The sequence below is a fragment of the Sus scrofa genome, chromosome 6, assembly GCF_000003025.6.
Source record: "Sus scrofa isolate TJ Tabasco breed Duroc chromosome 6, Sscrofa11.1, whole genome shotgun sequence".
Classification (NCBI taxonomy): Eukaryota; Metazoa; Chordata; class Mammalia; order Artiodactyla; family Suidae; genus Sus; species Sus scrofa.
This window is the reverse complement of record NC_010448.4, coordinates 10,025,199-10,047,575: the sequence shown is the minus strand read 5'-3', so window position 1 is coordinate 10,047,575 and position 22,377 is coordinate 10,025,199. Positions and strand designations below refer to the sequence as shown.

General features: G+C 44.4%; 1 protein-coding gene across 1 annotated transcript in view; it reads left to right on the top strand.

Moving 5' to 3' along the window:
• Window positions 1-22,377, top strand: part of VAT1L (vesicle amine transport 1 like) — a 163,046-nt gene that overhangs the window by 72,968 nt on the left and 67,701 nt on the right. The window contains exons 5-7 of the mRNA XM_003126850.6: window positions 5,602-5,705; window positions 7,751-7,806; window positions 11,404-11,598. Coding sequence (XP_003126898.3) covers window positions 5,602-5,705; window positions 7,751-7,806; window positions 11,404-11,598 — 355 coding nt within the window. The remainder of the gene's footprint in view (window positions 1-5,601; window positions 5,706-7,750; window positions 7,807-11,403; window positions 11,599-22,377) is intronic.

The following is a 22,377-nucleotide window of genomic DNA, read 5'->3' as shown; positions in this document are numbered from 1 at the left end:
AGCCCCAGGAGTGACACCTGCCTCTACCCAGCTTCTCTTCCTCAGAATTCATCTCCTCCCCCTCTCTTTGTCCCGCTTCACCACTAACCTTCGAATGGATGCACTGACAGCAGTAGGGAGAGAAGTTGTAGAGGTCGTGGCTTATTGGACCCCTGAGCTTGGGCAGACCTTGTCTTGCCTGATTTAGTTATAGAAATGCTGAGAAAGTTGTGGGGGGAATAAGTGGCCTGAATATGCAGGAAACTTGCAGCATCTCCTTCTAGTGTGAATTCCAAGGGTGTGCCACCCCCACTGGGACATAGACGTGGCAGTGGTGGTCACTCCCAGCTGGCCACAGCCCACCTGATAAAACCCTGCTCCATCTCTGGGGCCCTCACATGGTTACCCATTGTGATGGATCAAACTAGGGTCCCCACATTCCCTAGAGATGCCCAAGTGATCCCATTCAGCCTCAGTTTCCTCACCCATCAAATGGGTATAATGCTGGCCCCAAGTCACAGGATTGGCATGAGGCATCATGGGATAAGATTTAGGAAGCACTCAGGGCAGGCACATAGTAGGAACTCTTGAATGTGGGACTTTAGGAAGAGCTAGGTCATAAAGTGTGGAGCAGTTAGTGGCAGGTGAGGATAGGGAAGTGGGCAGAGCTCATGGTCATACGTTGCTGTGAGCCTGGCCAGTGAACCAGAGTCCAGAGGATAGAGCGACAGGCTGAGGCAGGCCAGCTAATAAAAGGAGATGTAATTGGCAGTTTTTCAGGGAGAATGTGGACCTGCAAGCAGAATACAGATGTGAGGAGGAGAGGATGGGCGGGTCCATCAGGGATACCCTGGCAGGTGTGCACAGCCTTGAGTTGGGAGGCTGCCCCTGAGCACAGGTGGCATCCTGCAGGCAAAGGGAAGGGTCCTGGGGAAGTGAAGTTCACTGGGAGGACTTGCTGGCCCGGGAGGGCTGGCTACGAAAACCAAAGTAGGACCTCACTTCCACAGGAGGGAGCAAATTTGGCAAAAAAGGACCTAGTCAAAGTGAGAAAGCTGGGTATGTAGCTATCCAGCCCACAGTACAAGGTGGGGACCTGATCAGTGGGTGGGAGGCCCAGCCTCTAGCCCCCCAATAGCATCTGTGCTTTACCTCCCACCTTCCTTTCCAAGCCTCACCGCACGGCAAGCTTGCTCACATTTTCTTTATTCCAGTCTTCCTGTTTCTCAGGCTCCTCCCAGCTGGGGTGTTTGCACATGCTGTTCCCTCTGCCTGGAACACTGTTCCCATCACTCTTCCTCCCTAGCTCCTCCACCTGCCACTCATCACTTCCCCAGGAATGCCTTCTCTGGCAGCCCTGATTAGGTAAATCCTCAATTTAAATGGTCTTATTGTACCTTTGGGGCAGTACACCCCATTCAATTTCAATTTAATTTTTATTTGTGTAAATATTGGTTAGTGACTGCCTAAAGGTCCAAAAGAGAATAAGTCAAATCTGTTTGGGTGTACCATGATACTCCCAATGCCTAGTGCAGTACCAGTGCTAAATATTTACTGAGCAAATTAATGATTTTAGAAAATCTGCCTTGGCTTCTGAGTAACTATTTGGAAGAGTGATTTTCAAAGTATGGAGCTAGAATATTCAGCATCAGCATCTGGAAACTTTTTAGAAATGCAGATCCCTGGGCCCCACCCCAGACCAAGCAAATCAGAGTGAGGAGGAGGGGAAGTGGGAGAGCAAACTTTATTCTGTGTGTTTAATGAGCCCCCCCGGTCATTCTGACACACACTTAGGTTTGAGGTCCACTGGCCTAATTCCCGGGTTCTGAATTTACACATGGGACTTGAGAAGACACCTGTGAGTCTTCTCTGTTGGGTGGGAAACTAAGCTGATAATTTGGAAGAACTTTTATAATGGACTGGATTTTGGACAAGACCAGAGGGCATTTGAAGGGCGCAGTGACATGAAGACTCAGCTACCAGGAGATGATTTAAATAAATGGAATGATACCATGTGCTCTTGGTTTGGAAGAATTAATATTGTTAGAATGGCCATATTCCACAAAGTTATTTATAGATTTAATGCAATCCCTATCAAATTACCCATGACATTTTTCAGAGAACTAGACAAAGAATCCTCAAATTTCTATGGAATCATAAAAGACCCAGAATTGCCAAAGCAATCCTGAAGAAAAGGAGAAAAGTTGGAGTTCCCATTGTAGCTCAGTGGTGAACGAACCCAGCTAGCATCCATGAGGACACGTGTTTGATCCCTGGCCTCAATCAGTGGGTTAAGTATCTGGCATTGCTGTGAGCTGTGGTATAGGTCACAGACACAGCTTGGATCCCGAGCTGCTGTGGCTGTGGCGTAAGGCAGTGGCTATAGCTCCAATTGGACCCCTAGCCTAGGAACCTCCATATGCCACGGGTGCAGCCCTAAATAGACAAAAAAAAGAAGAAGAAGAAGAAAAGAAAAGAACAAAGTATAAGGCCTAACCCTCTCAAACATCAGACAATATCACAAAGCTATAGAAATCAAAAGAGTGTGGTACTGGCACAGAAGCAGACATATGGATCAATGGAACAAAACAGAGAATCCAGAAATACACCCTCATACCTAAAGTCAATTAATCTTCAACAAAGGAGGCAAGATATAAAATGGGAAAAAGGCAATTGTTTCGGCTAGTTGTGCTGAGAAAATTGGACAGCTGCAACGAATGAAGTTAGAACACACCCTCTAACTATACACAAAAATAAATTCTAAATAGCTTAAAGACTTACATTTAAGACATGACACCATAAAACTCCTTGGAGAGATTACAGGCAAAACAGTCTCTGACCTAAATTGTACCAATGTTTTAAGTGAGTCTCCTAAGGCAATAGAAATAAAAACAAAAATAAACAAATAGGACCTAATCAAGCTTACAAGCTTTTGCACAGCAAAGGAAATCATAAACAAAATGAAAAGACACCCTACATAATGGGAGCTATTTATAAATGATGTGACCACAAGGGCTTAATTTGAAAAATATATACAAACAACTCATACAACTAACAACGACAACAAAAACAAACAACCGAGTAAAAAATGGGCAGAAGACCTAAATAGACATTTTTCCAAAGAAGAAATACAAATAGGCAATGGGCACATGAAAAATGCTCAAGATCTCTAATTATTAGAGAATTGCAAATAAAAACTACAATAAGGTACCACCTCAAACTGGTTAGAATAGCAATCATCAAAAAGTCTGCAAATAACAATCACTGGAGGAGTTCCCCCTGTGGTGCAGTGGGTTAAGATGACTGCAACAGCTCAGGTCTCTACAGAGGTATGGGTTTGATCTACAGACCAGCATAGTGGGTTAAAGGATCTGGCACAGGTTGTAGTTGTGGCTCAGATTCAATCCTTGGCCCAAGAACCTCCATATGCCTCAGGTGTGGCCATTAAAAAAAATGCTGGAGAGGATGTGGAGAAAAGGGAACACTCCTACACTATTGGTGGGAATGTAAGTTGGTACACCCACTATGGAAAATGGTATGGAGGTTCTTCAGAAAACTAAGGGTGGAGTTACCATATGATCCAGTAATTCCACTCCTGGGCATATATCCAGACAAAACTAAGTTTAAAAAATACATGTACCTCTATGTTTGCAGCAGCACTAGTCACAATAGCCAAGACATAGAAACAACCTAAATGTGCATCACACATTCCTAAAAGAATGGATAAAGATGTGGTATATATATACAAAGGAATACTACTGAGCCATAAAAAAGAACAAATAAATGCCATTTTCAGCAACACAGATGGACCTAGAGATTACCATTCTAAGTGGAGTAAGTCACAAAGAGGAAGACAAATACCATATGATAGAAGCTATATGTGGAATCTAAAATATGACATAAATGAACCAATCCATGAAACAGAAACAGACTCACAGACAAGGAGAACAGACTAGTGGTGGCTGAGGGGGTTGGGGTGTTATGGAGTGGAGGTTGGAGTTAGCAGGTATGTGCTACTATATATGGAAGGGAGAAACAACAAGGTCCTAGGATATAGCACAGAGACCTATATTCACTATCCCATGGTAAACCATAATGGAAAGGAATATTTTTGAAAAAGAGTGTGTATATGTATGTATAACTGAATCACTTTGCTGTATGGCAGGAAAAAGACTCAGCTGTCAGGGCTGTGGGGCTGTCAACTTGGTGTGTGAACCCAGAAGATGCAGGTGCAATTTCCGAGCTGGTGATCCTCTGGACACATCTGTTGACGTCATTTAGCTGCAGTGCCTGAACTTGGTTGGGGGATGAGGGTGCTAGTAAAAACACTAAGCTCTAAGCTAAGATAATCCTGCAAACTCACAAATAAGAGGAAATGCCGTTCTTGTCTGAGCAGAGCAGGACCCAGCCACAACTGGGAACTCTGTAGGCAGGAATATTTTCTCTTCAATCCCCAGAGCCTTCCTAATCTACAGCCTCCTCCTCCATAATATATTTTTAACAGTGGAAGCCCAGTAGATGTGTGTGTTAAGTGTATGAGTAGCTCAGTTAATTAAAGTGTAAATAAATGAATGGGAAAAGGGATTTTTTTCCTAATAGAGTACAGATGTAGACTCCCTCTACTCTGGAACCTTCCATCTCTGTAGGAAGATTCTCACTACTTAAACCTCTTCCTCGAAGATTATGTTTTAGGTTGAACCTGGAGATTGGACAAATAGAAGTTTGCAAGTTAAATTAACACGCCTTTACAGCTTTGCTGAGGAGGGAGGTGGACAGGGGAGAAAACCAACCTCTGCTAGACCAGAGGCCCCCTGAAGACAGCGAGCATGCTTGTTTTTTTGTTTGTTTGTCTGTTTTTTTTTTTTTTTTTTTTTTGTCTTTTTGCTGTTTCTTTGGGCTACTCCCGCGCCATGTGGAGGTTCCCAGGCTAGGGGTAGAATCGGAGCTGTAGCCGCCAGCCTACGCCAGAGCCACAGCAACGCGGGATCCGAGCCGCGTCTGCAACCTACACCACAGCTCACGGCAACGCCGGATCCTTAACCCACTGAGCAAGGGCAGGGACCGAACCCGAAACCTCATGGTTCCTAGTCAGATTGGTTAACCACTGCACCACCACGGGAACTCCCAGCAAGCATGCTTGTTTTATAACTCTGTCTTCAGCACCTTGGACAGAGCCTGGCACAGGACCCAAGTTCCACAAATAGGAGTTGTTGACTGACTTACGGAGTGACTGTTAGTTATGTGCCTGGCAATGGGCTGAGCATCACATTTATCACCTCATTTCATTCTTAGCACAAAGAAACATGATAGCTCCACTTTACAAAGGAGAAGACTAAGGCTCCAAGGAGTTGCACAAGGTGACTAAACCAACTATGATGTTCCATGCTGGCTCGCCTAATATAAGCTACCAGCCAAGCTCTTAGCTGCCTCCAGCTTTGTGAAATTCTTAGACATGGACTCAGGAGGAGACATCCACCTCGCAGGCTTCTTTCCTATTTATTGCCACTCCCAGAGCTGTCTCTGTTCCTGATATAGTAAACAATGTCACGCAGGAAGGGAAAAGGATTGACGGTTTGTTCTCTGACAGGTTACATTATTTTGCTTTCTCTTCTCACCATTTAGAATCTCTGCAGAAGGAGTGGACATTGTTTTGGATTGCCTCTGTGGGGATAACACTGGAAAAGGTCTCAGCCTTCTCAAACCACTGGGAACCTACATTTTATATGGTAAGTGGGGGAGACATGGTTGGTGACAAGGAGCACTGCCCATGTGCTTAGAAAGTCTCCAAAAAATGAAGTGTGCTGATATGCTGGGGTGACGAGATGGGGCTGGTATTAATTCATTAGTGTTTTCTCTAAAATTGCTAAAATTGCTACTGTCGTTAGATGTTCTCAATTATGAAAGTAACATATGTGCCTACTGCCCTGTTCTCCCATGATCATTTCTCATTCTCAAAGAAAGAAAGCAAGGCCAGGGCACTGTAGTGAGATGGGACTTGACCCACAGAAGGTGGCACAGGTGGGAAATATTACTAGCTTCAGAGGAAGTTCACAAAATGAAGCAATGCAGGACCCCTAGAAGGATGGAGAGCTGTGGCTAGGATGCAGGGGGTTTAAAGGGGCTGTTCCTCACTACTGGAGATGAATGAAGTTGCAAAGGGGTATAAACTATTCCTGAATATCCCAATCAAGAGAGAAGCCTTGGACCGATGGAGCCCCTGTCTGCTGCTACACAAACTTACACGCTCTTGGGTATGGGAATATTTATGAAAGACACCTGGGAGCAGGTTTTCTCCAGCAGGATGAGACCCTAGGGCTTCCTCTCTCCTTTCTTCTTCTCTTTGTTATAGGCATGCCAACCAATTTCAACATCAACCTCCACAAAGTCAAAGAAGCATATCTGAAGCCAGGTGTCATGTGTCAAAGACAAATGATCTCGGGGGTTCTCTAATGTGTGAGATTTTTGACACTCTGTCCCACGGAAGTAGAGCAGAAAATTGAGCCTTAGTTTGAAAAAAAAAAAAAAACCACTCATTTCCCTGCTATTAGCTGAGATGCTTATACAAGAGATATTTGAGAGGTATTAAGTATTCAAGCATCACTTTGTCATCATCATATCGTTAGGACAGAAATAGGAGTAAGCTTTCATTGCTGGACTATTCTGTCACTATCCATAGTGGCCCGGTGTTTGAAAGTCTTTGGAGGTGGATGCATAATTTTAAAATTACTACTATTGATTAGAGAAGTAATGAACGTCATTGTATCATATAGGGATGTCGGATATGACTAACGTGTGAGTCAGATGGAGACGAATGTTTTGTCGATCCTTTCTCATACACTGGTTCTATTTTTGCCTCAGTTCCATGATGTCATTTTGGCAAAATACAACACATTCATAACACAAGAATCAAATTTATTACATTGATTACTTGATTACTAAGTAATCAAAACCTAGTACCAGGATGCTAGTGGTAGTCACCCCGTAAAAGCAGAAACAATGATTCACTGACTACTAGTTATTACTGAAAAGACTCCAATATGGTATGGTATTTCTCACCACCCCCAAGCCAGCCCCTCAGAAAGGGGTCTTTTCTTTCTATAAGAGCATCTTAGGGAATCTTTCCCAATTCCTCCTCCCCTCTGCCCTCTGAGTATTGCTTGTTCCAATTAGCAAAGCTCAGTTTCCCACACCATTGCTTTCAAGTTGTTTTCACCTTTCTTCCCAGACCTCTTTGGAGCTAACACATTTCCTGGGCTTCTGAACGAATGTTCACCCCCATCTGCTCCTCTGTATCCCATGTTTTCCATCCATCCAAATTCTAGCGAAGCCTCACCTCTCTCCACCACTGAAATGCCCAGCTGAGATCAGTTCCCTAAGCCCCTAGCTGGCTGAGGAGTCAAACTCAAACCATAGATGTAGGCTTACAGAGGAGTTCATTTCTCAGCATCAAAGAACAGAACCAAGTTCAACAGTTCAGCAACTCATCATTAGAATGTTGGTTTACATGACATTTTTGCCACATGACCAATTTTCCAAAGTGATGAAATGGTTACCTTGAGAAATGTTACTTCCTCTTTAATTCAGTGATGCTTAGTTTAAGATTAAGTCAACTTGCCACCACCTACCCTCTCCACTTTCCTCATTTTTCCAAGGATGAATTAAATTTCTTTTCAAGTTCTTGCCAGTTCTGAGCCAAACAACCACCATTCTTCCATGTTAACCCAGAGAGGTTGATTTTCATTGGCTTGATTTGAGAATCTTCCACTTGCAGGTTCGTCCAACATGGTAACTGGAGAGACCAAGAGCTTCTTCAGCTTTGCAAAATCAGTAAGTATCCATGCACATCCAGTGTACCGTGGTGGTGTGGTGGTTGGCATGTTGTAAGCCCTTCCATCTCAGCATGTGGACCCAACCACCTCAATCTTGTCTTTCCTCTGCATCATTCATTTTCAAGAAAATCTGTGCTGCTGTGAACCCTACTCACCACACACGGTCAGGACTGTGATTTGCACTCCTTTTCTCTGAATGAAGCAGAGAAGTGGGTATGCCAGAGAAATCCAGAAAGCTTTATTTTGATTTCAACAGAGACTGCTTAAGTGTTGGTGTCTTAATCATTGGTCAAGAATAAACTTAACATTAGTGCATTTTATCTGGCCCATGGAGAGACCGACCTTTGAGTCTGGCCACTTTCTGACCAGGTCTCTAAGTCAGAAATCTCTGCTTGAGATTTTTCTCTATCCCCATCCTATTAAGTCAGAGATCCTACAGTTTTAGCAACTCCTGGGTTGATTCTTAGATATGGGCAAGCTTGTGAACCACTAGCTTAGACCCTCATGCTCTGAATACTGTGGTTTTCATTTTGTCTGCAATTGAGAATCTACTGCCTTAGGCATTCAACCCACCACAAACCTACTGAGGTCTGCTTTCCCACCTAGAGCCATGCTTCCTAGAATTAAACAAATATGGCCTTCAACTTCATTTTTACCTCAGCCCCACAACAGGGGGTCGCTGCTTCTTTTGCCCTTTGTCCTTTTCCCTTTCAGCCTCCTCAGCAGCCAGTGAGGCACTGAATGATGCACTCGCTTTGCAAACATCTTCTGAGCACCAACGGGTGGTACCAGGGACCAGGGTACCTCACTGAATGAGACAGGTGCATTTGAGGCCCTTGGGATGCTTATGTTCTAATGAGGCAGACAAAGTGAAATAAGTAGCATATATTATTGACTGTAGATGGCCATAAAATCTCTGAAAGGGATCAAACCAGAGTGCTGAATTAGACAACAGCCAGAGAGGATGGAGGCATCTTGAATAGGGTGGTCAGGAAGAAGCCACAGAAAGGGGATTAGCATTTACTCTCAGTGTGGCTCTATGGGGCATTCATATGTCCCCAAATGCCAGCACTGGCTGCCAAAGCCTTCATCCCTGGACTCTCTGATTCTGAAATGATTCGTTCTCCCTGCCCTGTGAGACGAGAATTCTAGAGCCTCTGTCTCTAACTGAACTCTCGAGTTCAGATCAAGGATCATCACGACTACAGGATAAATGAGGGAGCAAGCATAGAGTCTAGCAAAGGATGCTGTCTGGAGTGTGTCCCCCAGAGCTCAGCTTTGTGTCACTCCCAGCTGTTTTGTTGCTGTGGCTGTAATTAATGGGATGCCAACAGCCTGCCGTGGGGAACCAAATCGGCCCTAAATTACATACAATTGTAAGAAGTGTTTTCCCTCTCTCCCATAAATGCACAATCACAACACGCAGCGTTAATGAAATAATTGCAGTGTGCCCAGGTTCGATGAAGGCGCTAGTAAACACAGCCAGGATGGAGAGAAGAGTCTCCCGCCCAAAGCAAGGATGCCAACTTCCAGAATGCTTTGTACTTGGAGGTCAAAAATGAAGACTGTTCCCTTTCAGAGGCCGGGTTCAATATCAGTGGGTCAGTTAGAAGCAAACTGAAGGTAGGGCCCACTGAGGAGTGGAATGATGGCTTTGTTCTGGAAGGTTCTAGAAAGGGACTTTTCTAGAACATTGGAGAACAGCTTAGATGTTAAAGGTACATTTGGAGTCATGCAGAAAATTCTCACTCAGCTCTCTTCGTGTTGTCCTCCTTTAAAACCCTTTCAGAGCTTGTGTTCACATGCCATTTGCTTTTAGATCCTAACAATGAGGATGACGGCACATGCAGTCAACATTTAGAGAGCAGGCTGACTCCAAATCTAGAACTCTCGCTCCATCCAAAACACCCCTTCCAACTTAAGGGATGAAAGTAGTTCATATTGAAAGAGTACCTGCTATGTGCCAGATAGTTCTTTGTATGTATCGACACATTAACTTCCATGTGTGTTTATGACTCCATGAGGGTACAATAAGGAAACTGAACACAGAGTGGTTAAGTAATTTGCCTCAAGTTGCACAGCTGGCAAGTGGGATTCAAAACCAGGTATTTGGTAGAACTCACTTATCCACAACTGTGCAGCAACTGTAGATTCAGCAAACATTCACTTCATAAACACTTGTGGAAGCTTTGCAGATACACTGTGAACCAAGTTATTAAGCATTTGTCTGCCTTGGCTTTTGTGGCAAATAGCCCACGGCCAAATACATGGCTTTCTGACAGCTGACTCCCAGGCTCTTGGGGAGTTTATTTTGGTAGGAAATGTTGTGTATGAACCTTATCCCTATTTTTAACCTGTCTTTCTCACACTTGTTTTCCAACAATCTGATTTCCCCATTTTTTAAAAAAATCAAGATGTTTTATTTTTTTGAGTTTCCTCAATCCTGGAAGAAGGCAGGATGTAAAGGCAACCCACTGATAACATAAATATTATCAGTGTTCCCAAGTGTCAGTCACATTCCTCTTTGCCTTTTATATTAAACTCTTAAACATTTTAATCTCTTAGAACCCTCTCAAAACTGGAACTTGGAATTTCCAAATTCTAACTGGCACCAAAGGAAACACAAATGAGAAAAAAGAAGTTGGATAACCATTTCTGTAGTTGATCAATGGATTATCTACTCACATTCCTGTCTGAAGTGGGAGGTGAGAGGCAGGAATTAGGGTGGCCATACTTGACAGGTGTGGGGATCCCATTTAGGACTTTAGAGCTAGTGACATTTGGGGCTGGTTCATCCTGTTTCAAGGGACTGTCCTGTGCATTTTAGGGTGTTTAGCATCATCCCATGCTTCTTCCCACTAGATGCCAGTTGACTCCCCCTCTTCAGTCATCACAACAAAAAACCATCCCCAGACATTACCTAATGTCCCATGGAGGGTAAAACTTCCCCCAGTTGAGAGCCACTGACTTACCCCCAGCACCATGGCTTCATTGCTCCACCATGCTGTTCCTTCTACCCATGTTATGCTTCCTTACTCTTCCTTGTCTGCTGCATCCAACCCACCTCTCCAGCCTTGCTGTTACCCCCTGCCCTGAGGAAAGCTGCTCCCCCAAGCAGCCATCACTCCCACCAGGTCCTCACCATGCTTGGTAAACTCCTCTGCCCCCTGCACCAGCCCCATCACCACCACCACCTTCCAGTGAGTCACGTGCTTTACACTAAATCCTTCCAGGAAACCCTGGAGGCAGCATCCTGACACTGCATGTCACCGAGAAGAAGGAAGCCCAGAGAGTCAAAGGGAGGGAAATATAGGGCCAGGATGCAGCTCCAGAGCCGATGATCCCAACCACGTGACTTAACATTCCGATCACACATGGCCTAGGAGTAGTTTTCAGAAAGGGCTCTTCTGCACCTGGATGCTGAGCTCTCCTTAGAAGAGTCATTGTGCAGTCACAGGAGTGCCTAGCCAGGCCCTTATGGAAATACACCAGCAAGAGCTACCTCCTGGCCGGCTGGAACCCACCCATCTCCCCGCAACACTGTGAACACAGCCTGGTCTTGACTCCTTGTAACCCACACCTTCTGTCCTTCCAGTGGTGGCAGGTGGAGAAGGTGAACCCCATCAAGCTATATGAAGAGAACAAAGTCATCGCTGGGTTTTCCCTTCTAAACCTACTCTTCAAACAGGGCCGGGCTGGCCTCATTCGAGGAGTGGTGGACAAACTCATTGGGCTCTACAACCAGAAGAAGGTCAAGCCCGTGGTGGACTCCCTGTGGGCCCTGGAGGAGGTAAGAATGGTGTTTTCCTACCTCTTCTTTTTTAATCAAGGTAGGTTTGGGCAGCCAGATCCCATCTTTTATTAAGTGATTTTTTTTTCCTCAGGTTGGTTTGATTGAAATAAGAGACCTAAAGGTTCTATAGTACAGAGTGCTTTGGATATAAGAAATACTTCAATTTCCATGATGGTTCTCAAACCACATGCCTCACCAGGCCATTTGTGCCATGAACTCGTTCTTGGGTAGGTCACCAAATTTTGGTGAGCGTATACAATTCACCTTAGTTATGAGAGACCGTGTACATGGTTGTGGCATCAATTATACCATCACCTTGTAGGTATATGAGATCAAGGTCAGGGCAGACAGTGGCTCAGAGCTGAACTGATTTGTGTGTGAAGCCCAAAGATGCTTGGATGTTGTGAGCTACCATGATGGGCACTGTAATTATGGATGAATTGTTGGGTCCAGTGTTTGAATGAATCTTTCTATTAACTGATCAGCCAAAGGTTCTAGTATTTGAAAGTATTCCTTGATCAAAAAAAATCAAGACCCCCTCATGTCACCTTAAGGATATTGATGTGTGAACTGGCTATGTGGGTTCAGGGGAGATGTACTAGGAGGAGGTAGGGTCTAGAAAATTCTTCAGGACAAGGGAACTTTGGGACGTTTGGGAACCCCATCATAGTAGCTACCTGTGAGGAGAAAATGAAGAAATGTGGCCTAGGTTTCAAGAGGCATTTCACTAAGTAACCTTCCTAGGTCAGGATGTCATGACTTTGGCTTCAGGGAGCCATGAAGCCCCTGAAAAATATTGTAAAAGGTGTGGGCATGTGTTTTTCATGTGCTTGGTTGTTTTTTGCATTTTGCACAGGTGAGTGCCTTACAGTCCAAATACATTTTGTATTTTGGGGAGTCACAGACACCTTTGAAAAAAAAATCTAACAAATACAAAATCCTGTGGAACAGATTGTAGCTGTTAACCTGGCAAGAAAGCTGGTGTTAATTGTCTAATGGGCTATGTTGGCCAAAATCCGATGGCTTTCCTAGGCACAGAAATCCCTGCCCCTGAAAAAGCCTTGTGGGAGTCACTATATAATCAAATAGGCATGCTCCTGGATCCATGGATCGGGCATGTATATGCCTCTATGACACTACAGTATCATCAATGATACTTTATAAACCCAACCACCAAAACCCCTTGCTTCTTATGGTAAAAGAAATACATGCTTACAATAGAAAACTCCCAAATTAGCCAAAAGCATAAGGAGAAAATAAACTGCCAAGTCCACATTTCCAGACACAGGTAACATTGTAACCATTTTGGTTTGCTTCCTTCCAGTCTTTTTTCTACTGCAGATACTTTTGCCATCATTCAGTTTATTTCTCAGTCAAATGAGATATTCAAACATTCCTTCTGCTGTGTCATTTCCAAAATGGTGAGCATTTTCTTGAAAATGTTTGGATTTAATAAATCAGACTTCCGTATGGTATTCACTGTGGTATCTCAGTAGGATTAAGCAGGGCTGGACTGCAGAGTGACTGGGTCTCAGAGGTCAGGGAGGAAAGAAGGCTAGGGATAGTCAAAACCAGGGCTAAGAGATGAACTTGACCATGGAGCAAAGAAGGGGGCTTAAACTCAGTGCCCAAAAGGGACCCCAGCAAATCAGGTAGCATTTAAGGGAGGATTGAAATTGAAGATGGGTGTGGGGGTCCAGTGGGTCCTTGTTCTAGCATTTGAAATCATTCTTTGGTTACAGTGCAAATGAATCACCCTGTATGGATGAAATAAATACTACATGCCCAACACGGTGCAGGTGTTGGGGATACAGTGGCAAATAGATGGCCAAGATCTCTGAGTTTCGAGGAGCTCCCTTCCAGAGGGGTGAGAAGGGGCAGAAAATACTGAAGTGAACAAAAATAAGTGGGGTGTTCTCTGCCATAAGTTCTTGGGAGGAGTTAAATGGCACTTTCTCAGAAAGTGGAAGGTGGAGACAATTTCCACAGAGCAGTGTTTTTCAACCTTTTTTTTTTTTTTTCATTACTGGCCCTTAAGGAACCTTTTTATACTTTTTGTTGCTTTTTTTCCTTTTAGTTTCCCCCATGGCATGCAGAAGTTCCTGGGCCAGGGATCAAACCTGCACCAAAGCAGCAGCCCAAGCCACAGCAGTGACAACACCAGATCCTTAAGCCGCTAAGCCACCAGGTTACTCCTAGACATCTTTTTCCTTAATCAACCTCCTCTATGAAATTTTAGCACCATAGATATACCCTCTATCTACCTACTTAGCTATCATCTATCTGTTTATGTCCCATATGTGTGTTTATGCCTTATATACATTCAAAGAGTAATATTTAAATCCTCTAAGAACCAATTTTTACCCATTTGGGGGTGATAGTCTCCCACTGAGAATGCATACTGTAGAGTGGCTTTTGAGAAGGAAGTCTAGGTGTCATTTGAGTTGGAACATGAAAGAGGCAAAAAATGGGAAGAAGAGCGTGCAAGGTGGAAAGACCCTCAAAAGCAAAGGGCTGAGGAAAGATAGATCTTGGTGAGTTCAAGGTACAGATAACTGGGTAAAAAATCTCTGGATTGTGAGCAAAGGAGGGGCTGGCACAAAGAGAGCCTGAATAGGTCAGTAGGGACCAGATGGAAATTTGGATTTTGCTCTGAGGCCCGTGGGAGGGCACTCAAAGCTCAAGGTCAGGAGATGCCACATTCTGGTCCCAAGGGTATTACCCAGCAGGGAAGAAATGAAAATTGTTAGTCAGGGTCCCAGGCTCCAACTGCAGATGTCTGATATTCAGAGATCTCAGTCCAAATAAGAAATGGGAAGGGAAGGGGTGTGGAACTCAGCTCACCTTTTATTAAAGGGGTCTGACCAGGCACCACTGGTAAAGCTAAGGCAGCTGGGGAAAGTGGAACTTCATGTGTGCTGGAGCTAGGTCAGGCCTGGCTTAACTGAGGATGCAGAGCAAAGGTTCTCAGGATCTGCACTGACTAGAGATGGAAAAGCCAAGGCTGGCAGCCTTGGTTGACTGAGTTAGGGATCATCGGCAAGCAAGTCCAGGAACTTGATGCTGAAGGCTTCCCAAGTTCACACACTTCCTTTCACCTCCACACATGCAGTGTAAGCTGGACTCCTCCTATAAGGAGTTCCTGGCTGGCCCCTCACTTCCATTGTGCCCCTCCATGGGGTATTCTCTGCCCAGATGCCCGAGTGAACTTATCGCTACCTACGAGAGATCAAGTCCACCCTGCTTAAAATGTTCCCATAGCTTCCCACTGCTCTTGAAATACAGTTAAATTCCTTTCCTAGGCCTGGATGGCCCTGCCCAGTCTTGATTCCTTCCCTTCTCATCAGCCTCACCTCCTCCATCCAAGCTTCAGCAGCATCCAATTGTCTCTGGTCCTTGGACCCACCCAGCTTTTCCTGCCTCAGCTTTTGAACCAGTTGCTCCCTCTAGTTTCAACATTTCTCCCCCAGATTTTTCACAGAGCTGCTTCCTTCTCCTCATTCATGTCTCAGCTTCAGTGTGACCTATACAGAAAGGTCTTCCCAAATCCCCCTCCTAAAAGTAGCATCTGGCACATCCCCCTTGCCTGGGTCATCTGTCTCCCTTTATCCTGTCTAGGACTCGCCACTGTATTTATCACTGGTTAAAATTATCTTAAATTCTGCTGATTCTGATGCTTGTCTCCCTTCAACAAAAATGTAAACCCCAGGTGAGGAAAGACCTTGACTATGCTCTTCAGGACCCCAATACCTGGCATGAAGTAGATGCTCAATAAATATGCATTGCATGAGTGAATTAATGAATCCACCAACCCGCAGAAAGATAACTACTTGGATGCTTTTGAAATTTACCAATATATACTTGTTGAATGAATGAATAGAACAAGCTATATATGCTAAAACAAGCTTATAAGACAGCTTGATTGTGGCTGACATTTTGATTGACTAACCCTTTGTTGGGTGGGGGTAGAGGGGCTGCCCTGTGCACTGTAGGGTGTTCAGCAGCATCTCATCTCCACCCACTAGATGCAGTAGCACCCTGCACCACCAGCTATAACAAGAAAAAATGTTTCCAGATATTGTCAAATGTCCCTGCAAGGTGGAATGGGGGAGGGGCAAAAGGTCCGTAGATGAGACCTGCCACTTTAAAAGAAGCCATATTGCTTAAGAAAATCACCAGGAAAACAAAGTAACTATAGGTCTCTAGAGTGGGCTGGTCATTCACCTGGGGGAAAAAGATGGCTGCTGCCTGTTTGCCAACAAAAGCCTCCACAGCCTCTCATCAGTAACACCCACCGATTGTCTGTTGGTTCTTTCCTGCAGTATTTACAGACATCATGTTAGATCTGTGGTTGAGCCAAACTCAGCTATGTGTCAAGCCCGCACCACCCCTCTGGGCTTGAAGGGAACAGAGCATGCTCATTACTTGCAAACCTCTGAAGGAAACTATAATGATGTTCCCCCCTCCCCTTTAGTAAATGATTTCACAGAATTGCCTCTCAGGCTGGCTCTCTAATTTCATCTATGGAATAGAAAGCCCATGGGGATTAAAAGAAAATTTTCTTGGGCTCTCTGAGAACTCAACCCAGAAGATTTAATCATATCAGAGATGATTAGGGTTCCTTTTTGGCCATCTATCTGATTTTATTATAAATTTAATACACAGAGTGGATGGTATGATGCAACTTCTGGTTTGGCTCCAGATATTAAATGTGCAGCTGTATATAAAGTTGAAAAAACAGTTCAGAGGTGAGAAGGTGATGAAAAATACTTACACCTGTCAACCAAGCAGTGGTAACATTATTAAACCCCTACTATGTGCTCGTATTATGTTAGGATGTCAATCTACAGAAGGGATAGATCACTGTTCTTTGACCCTTGTGTTTATGATTTCATACCTGAGATAATACTAAAACCTATGAAGTAATTAGATAATAACTTGGTTTTCAATCATGGGGTGTTGGTGTCAAGTGCAACTGGATTTGGAAACACGAGAGAATGACATTAAGGAAGGATGAAGGTTCAGAGATGGTTTTAGAATGAGGTGGGTCTTGGTTGAAATTGGAAGGATATAAATTTGGGGTTTAAAAAAAAAAACCAAAATATTACCAGCAGAAGGGACAATGTGAACATAATCACAGCAGCAGGCATGAGTATGGAGTATGTGGGGTAGACAAGTCTGAACAAAGCAGAGAAACAGGAATAAAGGAGAAGAGGAAATAAGGCTGGTTAGGTCAATGGAGTCAAACCTTGGGACTTTCACTACCAGGCAGAAGAGTGTGAGCTGACCTTCTGGTGAGGGGACTGCTATTAGAGAAAGTGGCCTAAGGAACAGGACGTGATTTCAAGTCCCAATTCCCAGAAGTGCTAAAAAGATACACATCTAGACTGTATAACTCTGGCCTCTGATCAAAAATGCCTTTACCTGGAGTTCCCATCATGGCTCCCCAGAAACGAATCTGACTAGCATCCATGAGGATGCAGGTTCAATCCCTGGCCTTGCTCAGTGGGTTAAGGATCCAGCGTTGCTGAGAGCTGTGGTATAGGTTGCAGACATGGCTCAGATCCCGAATTGCTATGGCTGTGGTGTAGGCCAGCAGGTGCAGCTCTGATGACCACTAGCCTGGGAATATCCATATGCCACACATGTGGCCCCAAAAGCAATAATAATAATAATAATACACAGAGCAATCTGTTCTGAGCTAAACTCTGATCCCCTCTCAGATTCATATGTTGAAGTCCTAATCCCCCCGGTACCACAGAATATGACTGTATTTAGAGGTAGGGACTTTAAAGAAATAATTAAATTAAAATGAGGCCTTTGGATAAACCTTGACCCAATCCGACTGGTGTCCTTATATGAAGACGAGACTAGGACACAGAGACACACCAGGGATGTTTCTGTAAAGACCAGCAAGGACACAGTAAAAAGATGGCCATCCTCAAGCCCAGGAGAGAAGCCCCAGAGTGAAGTCAACCCTGCTGACACCTTAATCTTGGATTTCCAGCCTCAAGGATCATGAGAAAATACATTTTTTACTTAAGTCTCCCAGTCTGTGGTATTTTGTTATGGCAGCCCTGGCAAATGGATACAGGGCTGCAGGGAGATTGTGGCAGTTTTTAAATCTTCTATTAAAGAGATTTTACAACATTGTTTACATAAAAGTCTAGGATGACATTTTCCAATGATGGTACCATCAGCCACCTGCAGCTATTTCAATTTGATTTAGTTAGGATTAAGTCAAATTAAAATTTCAGTTCCTTGGTTATAGTAGCCACATTCCAAGTGCTCACAAGCCACATATGGCCAGTGGATACCATATTAGACTGTGCAGAGATGGAAGAATGTTCCCAGCCGTGCAAAAATTCTGCTGGACCTGATCTAAGAGGTGATGTCATCCTTCTGTCTGAAGGTAGGAAAAAAAATGCACCTCCCCAGCAATCCGGCACGATTGCCTTTCAGTAAATTACGTTAATCCTGCCCTTGCTTGTATCTCTCTTGGCCTTGGCTGTAGTGAGGTTCCCTACCCAAATGCAGTCACTTATTTAAGTGCTCCAATCCCTCATTATGTGTCCCCCCCATATTTCCTTTCATGTTAATAGTTGTGGCTTAATTATACACATGTCTTTCCTTCTATGTCAGCACAAAACCCTTACAGAGATAGATCTGCCTAAATGAACAAATGAAGGAAAAATAATGTGATGCTGAGCTTGATCAGGGACCTTTATCCACCCCAGAGCCAGAGGCTGACTTGATAAAAGAGAGGTTAATGTTGAACCAGTGACAAGGAGGGTGGGATGACTCAAGAGATGAGGCTGGGTGGGGGTGTAACTGTCAGTTTTAAAAAAGATACAGGCTTCAGTTCTAACACCAGCCTGGGAAGGTAAGAAAGGATGAGGCCAAGCACCTGAACCAGATACCCAAACCAAAACTAAGTGGCAGCAGCTCAAGGAGAAACTGTGAGGAGTCCAACTTAACCATGGCAGGTGGCGACTGGCTGGTGGAGACTTAAAAAAAAAGTAGAGGCTCCTTCTGAGACACAGTTGGGGGGTAGGGAGAATGCTTTAGAAGCGTCAGCCAGAAGCAGACAATGTGTGTTGTATCATGTGCATGTTGGCTTGGAAGATGGACTGAGTGCAGCCAGGAGGTCACAGAGATTTTCAGGTCTGGGTAGGTTAAGCCCCAGACAAAAGTGGGGGCAGGGGGATGGGAGAGAATGAGCGAATCAGAGTCACTGGGAAGGATGGCAATTGGGTATAAAATACAAAGGAGAAGCAAGATGACCAATGATCTTGCAATTTGGGAGACCAGGACTTGGGTGGCCAGCAGTGAGATTTTAGTGAGTGGTGACAGAAGCTGCTGCTTAGAAGGGAGTGTGCTTTAAGGTGATGGTAGAACTCGAAAGTGGCGATGTCTCAGGCCATTCAAACCCACCAGCACGTGGAAGTGAGAGAAGGCTAGATAATTACTGCTGCTGCTGCTGCTACCGCTGACATTTCTACAGGATGTGCTATATGCCAGGCATTGTTCCAAGTGTTCTGCATGTATCAACTTATTTAAGTGTTCCAACAACCCTAAGATCTGGGTATTATTATCCCCATCTTACAAGTCACAAACGCGAGGCTCTGGGGAAGTTCTGCTCACCCAAAGACCCTAATTATAATTGAATTTCATGGAAATTTGAACCCCAGAGAAGTCTGCTGCGTAGAAATTACCGAGAAAAAAAAAGGCTATAAACAAACTCATTGAACAAAAGGAGCAGAATAATCCTATTAGCAAACTCTGAGTGTAGCATGTTTGTATGTGCTCAGTAGTTCTCCCAGCAAGCACTTCCCATGAATCAACGCATTTAATCCCCACCGAGTGGGGGTTATTGGGGGGGAGGGGAGGTACAGTTACTGTCCTTGCAATGCAAATAAGGAAAATGGACCTCTAAAGAGATGAAGTATGAAAAAATGTGTATGTGTGTGTATACATAGATGCATTATATATGTATATGCATATATATACATAAGTACATATATATGTATATCACTGAATATGTCTATCACTGAATCACTTTGCTGTAAGCAGAAATTAACACAACACTGTGAATCAGCTATACTTCAACAACATAAATTAAAAATCAATCAACCAGTCAATCAAGGGATGAAGTCAGCTGTCCAAATTCGCACAGCTGGGGTGTGGCGAAGCTGGCATTCAGGCCATCATGAACTTCTCTGCCACAGAAGGAAGAGGATAAGTAAGGCCAGACCCCTGGCGAGCCCCGCCCTCCCCACAGCAGGCAAAGCTAGGCATCGACCCCAGGCAGGGTGGCGGTAAAAGGACCACCAGGACCAGTTAAGCAGGCAGCAGTGTCAGCTACTGCTGACACATCAGGAAGTACATGAGAGGAAAGCCTTTGAATTTGGCCCGGGAGTCATTCGTGACCTTTCAGAAAGCCTTTCAGTGGAATGATGAGGGCAGAAGTTTGAAGGCCGAGGGTCAGGAAGAGAAGGTGTGGGGCGCACAGGCTGATGGCCAGCAGAAGCCTCCCATTTGGAACCAAGAAGAACAAAGACCTGGCGAAGAGCCAGGAGGAGCAGGGCTGTAGACAAGGGCTGTCTAGAAAACAGGTTAGGGGTTGCCTAGGGCAGGGGGGGCATTTCTGTTTAGAGAGCTAAAAATGTTCTAAAATTAATGACAGTGACCATGGTACGACTCTGTGAATGCACTAAAAAGCATTGTGCATTTTATTTTTGTTTTTTATTATGATTGATTTACCGTGTTCTGTCAATTTCTACTGTACAGCAAAGTGACCCAGCCATACATATATAATATGTACACACGCATTCTTTTTTCTCACATTATCCTCCATCATGTTCTATCACAAGTGACTATATAGAGTTCCCTGTGCTATACCGCAGGATCTCACTGCCCATCCCTCCAGATGCAAGAGTTTTCCCCTACTAACCCCACACTCCCAGTCCATCCCACTCCCTCCCCCTCCCCCCGGCAAACACAAGTCTGTCCTCCATGTCCATGATCTTTTCTGTTTTGTAGACAGATCATTTGTGCCAGATTTTAAACTCCACATATAAGTGATATGTGTCTTTCTCCTTCTAACTTCACTCAGTATGAGAGTTTCTAGTTCCATCTATGTTGCTGCAAATGGCATTATTTTGTCCTTTTTTATGGTTGTGTAGTATTCCATTGTATATATGTACCACATCTTCCTAATCCATTCATCCGTCAATGGGTATATAGGTTGTTTCCATGTCTTGACTATTGTGAATAGAGCTGCGGGGAACATATGGATGCATTATCATTTTCAATGAAATTTTTGTCTGGATATATGCCCAGGAGCACTGTGCACTTTAAATGGGTGAACTGTATGGTATGCAAATTGTATCTCAATAAATTATATACATACACATATACAGAGAAACGGAGAGAGAGAAAAGGATTGAGATAAGGGTTGAGAAAAGGGGTCTTTTTTCAGTTTTTTCACTTTTGAAAACTTTGGAGTGCCTTTGTGGTGCACAGGTTAAGATCCGGCATTGTCACTGCAGTGGCTCAAATTGATGCTGTGGTGTGCGTTTGATCTCTGGCCCAGGAACTTCAACATGCTGTGGGCGTGCCTTTTTTTTTTTTTTTTTTTTTTTTGTCTTTTGTCCTTTTAGGGCTGCACCTGCAGCATATGGAGGTTCCCAGGCTAGGGGTCTACCTGGAGCTACAACTGCCAGCCTACGCCAGAGCCACAGCAACAAGAGATCCAAGCCACGTCTGTGATCTACACCACAGCTCACGGCAACGCCAGATCCTTAACCCACTGAGTGAGGCCAGGGATCGAACCTGCAACCTCATGGCTCCTAGTCTGACTCATTTCTACTGCGCCACAACAGGAACTCCCCAAATTTTTTAAAAATAATTAAAAAAAATTAAAATGTTATCAAAGTATCACTGATTTACAATGTTATGTGAATTTCTGCTATACAGCAGGGTGATTCAGTTATACATATACACACATCCATTCCTTTCACTATTCCTTCTGGGAGAGGTACGGCTTGGGAAGTCAGGTCCCTGGCCTCAGTCCTGACTGATATTCTAGCTGCAAGGCCTTATAAAACCACACATTCAGCCTGTTCCCTTCTCCAGGGTGCAGAGGAGGAAACTGAGACTGCAGAAGCAACTGCTGTTTGCTTTCTATCTCTTTTTTCCTCCCTCTCTCCCTTTCTTCTTGCATATCTCCCTTTCTTTCAAGTGGAATCCTAAATTTATTGGTTCATCATAAGTCCCCTGCCACATACATACCCCCAATTCCCATGCAATTCTCCCGGCATGTCCTGGTCACGTGTGTTTTCAGCAACATGTCAGCACCACCATGCCCCAAGCCCTGCCATGCACCTGCCCTCACCCTGCTCTAGCTGTTGGACAGAGCAGGCTGAGTCAGACCTCTGGGTCAGCCTATTCATCTGGATAACAGCCCCCTCAAGATAACCCTGTCCTAATCCCCGAGGTCTTTGAATGTGTTACCTTATATGGCAAAGGGGACTTTGCCAATGTGATTAAATTCAGGACTTTAAGAGGAGGGGATTACTCTGGACTGTTTGGGTGCAGCTGATGTAATATGAGAGTCCCTATAGGGAGTCGGGAGGGCCAGAGTCGCAGGAGGACATGTGATCAAGGAAGGAGAGGAGAAAAGGGGACAGGATGCGGGGCCGCAAGCCAAGGAATGCAGGTGGTCTTTGAAAGCCAGAAGGGCAAGGAAGCTGGAGCCGCCAGAAGGAACCAGTC